The sequence below is a fragment of the Neoarius graeffei genome, chromosome 15 (assembly GCF_027579695.1).
Source record: "Neoarius graeffei isolate fNeoGra1 chromosome 15, fNeoGra1.pri, whole genome shotgun sequence".
Lineage (NCBI taxonomy): Eukaryota > Metazoa > Chordata > Actinopteri > Siluriformes > Ariidae > Neoarius > Neoarius graeffei.
The window spans coordinates 56520443-56524118 of NC_083583.1; the positions used below are offsets into that span (position 1 = coordinate 56520443).

Genomic DNA, 3676 nt, shown 5'->3' on the forward strand with positions numbered 1-3676 from the left:
GTTAGTGTGTCCGCCTCTTGATTGGGAGCTCGTGAGTTCTACTCACGGTCGGGTCATACCAAAGACCATTATAAAAATGGTGCCTTCTGGCAAGGCATGCTACAATACAGATGTGAGTGGGGAGTCAAGCTCTCGCGGTTACCAGAGGACCAGTCCCCCCACTGTAACCCTAGCTATGTAATATGAGCGAGAGGCCGAGGGCTATGAAACGGAGATTGGCGCCACCAAATGCGCCATGAATGGTGTGGGAAGGACTTTGACTTACACAGTCATATAGATTCAACCATTCAAGAAGCAGGTAGTGAGACAAGTGTCCCAAGATGAAGTTTCCATCAAATAATCAAACGAGTTAAAAAACACACACAAAATGAAACATGACACATTCTGGACAGAAAGTAGTCAGTGCAAGTACAAATGACACAAGTAAAAGTAAACTTTAATGAACTAAAGGGCATCAATGACATAGATATGAAACCAAAAGAACACACCAAGATATATAAACATGCACACACCAGGAGCAAGAATATCATTTTGCAAATCAAAGAAAAAGAGGAAAACAGTCACGTTATGTTCAGTCAGAATATGTCAGTTATTTAGGAGGATGGATGTGCAGTGGGTTGTGCAACATCAGATCATCCAAACACATGCTCGGGATCTCTTTCGACATAACCACCACTACATGCCAGAAGCACCTGAGAGAGAGCGCAGTGAGTGCACACTGAAGACACACTGACAATGAGAGCGGAGACCCTGATTACAGGCTTACTTTTGCTAAGGTAAGGACTATTTTCCATGAACAAAACTGATCAATCTAAATCTCCCAAACTGCTGCAGCTTGTGATGATCAGAATTTCTGTCTTACAGCTTAAGTCATGGACAACTGGACCCTCATATGATATCATTTAGTCGAGGTGTTCAGCTATTTGTTAAAGGTAAGAATGATATATTTATCACATTTTGATTTCCTACACGGAACAGGCTACATGTAACATTTACTCACAGGTTTTAGACATGTCATGATACACGTGGGTTATTTTTCACATGTAGTGCATTGTATGTGTGTTTATTTTCACACATAATAGATTACGTTTGGGCGGCATGATGGTGTAGTGGTTAGCACTTTTGTTTCACAGCAAGGAGGTCCTGGGTTCGAGCACAGCGGCTGATGAGGGCCTTTCTGTGTGGAGTTTGCATGTTCTCCCAGTGTCTGTGTGGGTTTCCACCGGGTGCTCCGGTTTCCCCCACAGTCCAAAGACATACAATACAGGTTAGGCTAATTGGTGGCTCTAAATTGACCGTAGGTGTGAATGGTTGTTTGTGTCTATGTGTCAGTCCTGCGATGACCTGGCGACTTGTCCAGGGTGTACCCCGAATCTCGCCCATAGTCAGCAGGGATAGATTACATTTCAAATATAATTTTTTCCATGTGATTTTTTTTTCACATTTATCTTCATGTTAGCTGAGCCATTTTTTTTTCATACAACTATTTCCCCCACATGATTAATTTATTTCCAGATGTGGCTTTTTCACATGTAGGGCGTGTGGTCTCAATACATCTGATAACTTTGTTGGAGGAGGTTATGTTTTTGCCTCCATTTGTTTGTTTGTTGCCAACGTAACTCAAAAAGTATTGGACAGCTTTAGTATTATCCCAGGTTCAAGTGATTTGATTTTGATGTTAATAATATGTGGCTTGGAGGAGGAATGTACTCTACCAAGTGCCATTCTAATTGCCTTCAACAACTTTGCTGGAGGAGGTCATGTTTTCGCCTCCGTTTGTTTGTTGCCAACGTAACTCAAACAGTACTGAACGGATTTTGATAAAATTTGGTGGACAGCTTTAGTATTATCCCAGGTTCAAGTGATTTGATTTTATTGTTAATAATATGTGGCTTGGAGGAGGAACATACTCTACCAAGTGCCCTTCTAGTTACCTCCAACAACTTTGTCCCTTCAAAGTCCCTTCCACACCAGGATCTGGTCTTCCCAGGCAGTCTCCTGTCCCAGTACTAACCAGCTCTTTTGAGGTGCATGGGTGCAGCGCTGATCTCCATTTCCATAGCCCTTGGCCTCTTGCCTATACAGCTAGGGTTACAGTGGGGGGCTAGTCCTCTGGTAACCATGAGAGTTTGACTTCCCTACTCGCATCTGTATTGCAACATGCCTTGCCAGATGGCAGTAGGTACCATTTTTACGATGGTCTTTGGTATGACCCGACCGCGAGTAGAACTCGTGATCTCCCGGTCGAGAGGCAGATATGCTAAGCTCATGAGGCCAGCTCATGGTCAAATATGTGTTTTGGTGGAGGTATACATTCTATTGAGTGCCCTGTTAGTTTTTCAAATGTAATCACATGTTGGACACATGACATTTCACCAGTTCACCTTTGCAATCACAAAGCTTAATATGGTAAAATGCAGCTTCACATGACTTTTCTAGAAAGGTTAATTGAAGCTGGTATGGTGGTATAGCAGGTAGCATTGCCACTGGTCCATGGTCCCCTAGTTTCAGTCATGAGCTTGGGTTATGGTATGTTTTTGGCTTTCTTTGGGTCCTCTGGTTTTCCCCACCTCCCAAAAACCTGCTGGTAGGCAGACTGGCTGTGCTGAAGGTGTATATGGTGCCTTGGTGATGGACTGGTGTCCCATCCAGGGTTCATTTTCACCTCACACCCATTGCTCCTGGGATCCACTATGACTATGATTAAGATAAACTGGTTACTGAAAACACATGAACAAATGATTTTTAACTGATCTTCCAGTGAAGCTGTGATCTACTTCTGCACATGTATTTTGTATCTATAGATTATGGTCTTACCATGAATCATAAATAATTGTATCACATGTATCCAGGTATTCATGCCAAGACTGTGACTCCCAAACTTCAGATCTTGCTACCTGTTGGGCTTTGGATGGAGACATCTGACACCACCATACTTACATGTATCATCACAGGATTACACACCAAACTAATACACATCACTTGGAAGATTAATAAAACCACAGTGACACAAAAACACACTACAGTTGACGTCTTCAAGGAGTCTGATGGCACATTCACAGCTTTAGGACTCTTTTACCCCACACCAGGTCATGAACTGACGAGTGATGACGTATACAGATGTGAGGTCGAGGAAGGAGGAATAACTTACTATGAAGAAGTATGGCCTGATCACTGTGAACACTCACTGTGACATCTTGTGGTTTTATGTGATTTGTTTTGGACGCTTTGGATTGTGTAAGACCATATGAAGGCCCTACTCAGGGTTGCCAGGTCTGTGATTTTCTACAGAATTGGGTTACTTTCTATTTTATAAACATTACATTAATATCAATTTATACAACTCTATTAAATGCATTTAAAAATGTATGCACTATTATGTACAGTACCAGACAAAAGTTTTGACACCCCTTCTAATTCAATGTTTTTCTTTATTTTTATGAATTAAAAGACACTTCATGTTTTAAAGTAATGATGGATGTCGTTCCTCTTTACTTACTTGAGCAGTTCTTGACATAATATGGATTAATACAGTTGAGGAATAGGGCTATTTACTGTATGTTTATTATTTACTATTTACTGTTTGATCTCAAACACATTAAGAAGGCAAGAAATTCGTCCACTAATTAACTTTTGATGAGGCACACCTGTTAATTGAAAAGCATTCCAGGTGACT

General features: G+C 41.3%; 1 protein-coding gene across 1 annotated transcript; it reads left to right on the top strand.

The window, feature by feature from the left end:
* Positions 1-694: 694 nt before the first annotated feature.
* On the top strand, positions 695-3401 carry si:ch211-1a19.2 (uncharacterized protein LOC100142650 homolog). The gene is made up of 3 exons (XM_060940589.1): positions 695-776; positions 865-932; positions 2853-3401. Exons 1-3 carry the CDS (start codon positions 736-738, stop codon positions 3191-3193), a joined length of 450 nt encoding a protein of 149 aa, XP_060796572.1. The 5' UTR covers positions 695-735; the 3' UTR covers positions 3194-3401.
* The last annotated feature ends 275 nt before the right edge of the window (positions 3402-3676 follow it).

Bases quoted from the DNA above. Each gene is read 5' to 3' on its own strand.
- si:ch211-1a19.2 (XM_060940589.1), top strand. From the start codon at position 736: ATGAGAGCGGAGACCCTGATTACAGGCTTACTTTTGCTAAG. The intron at 777-864 runs GTAAGGACTATT...TCTGTCTTACAG, and splicing joins ACAGGCTTACTTTTGCTAAG to CTTAAGTCATGGACAACTGG. The intron at 933-2,852 runs GTAAGAATGATA...ACATGTATCCAG, and splicing joins TGTTCAGCTATTTGTTAAAG to GTATTCATGCCAAGACTGTG.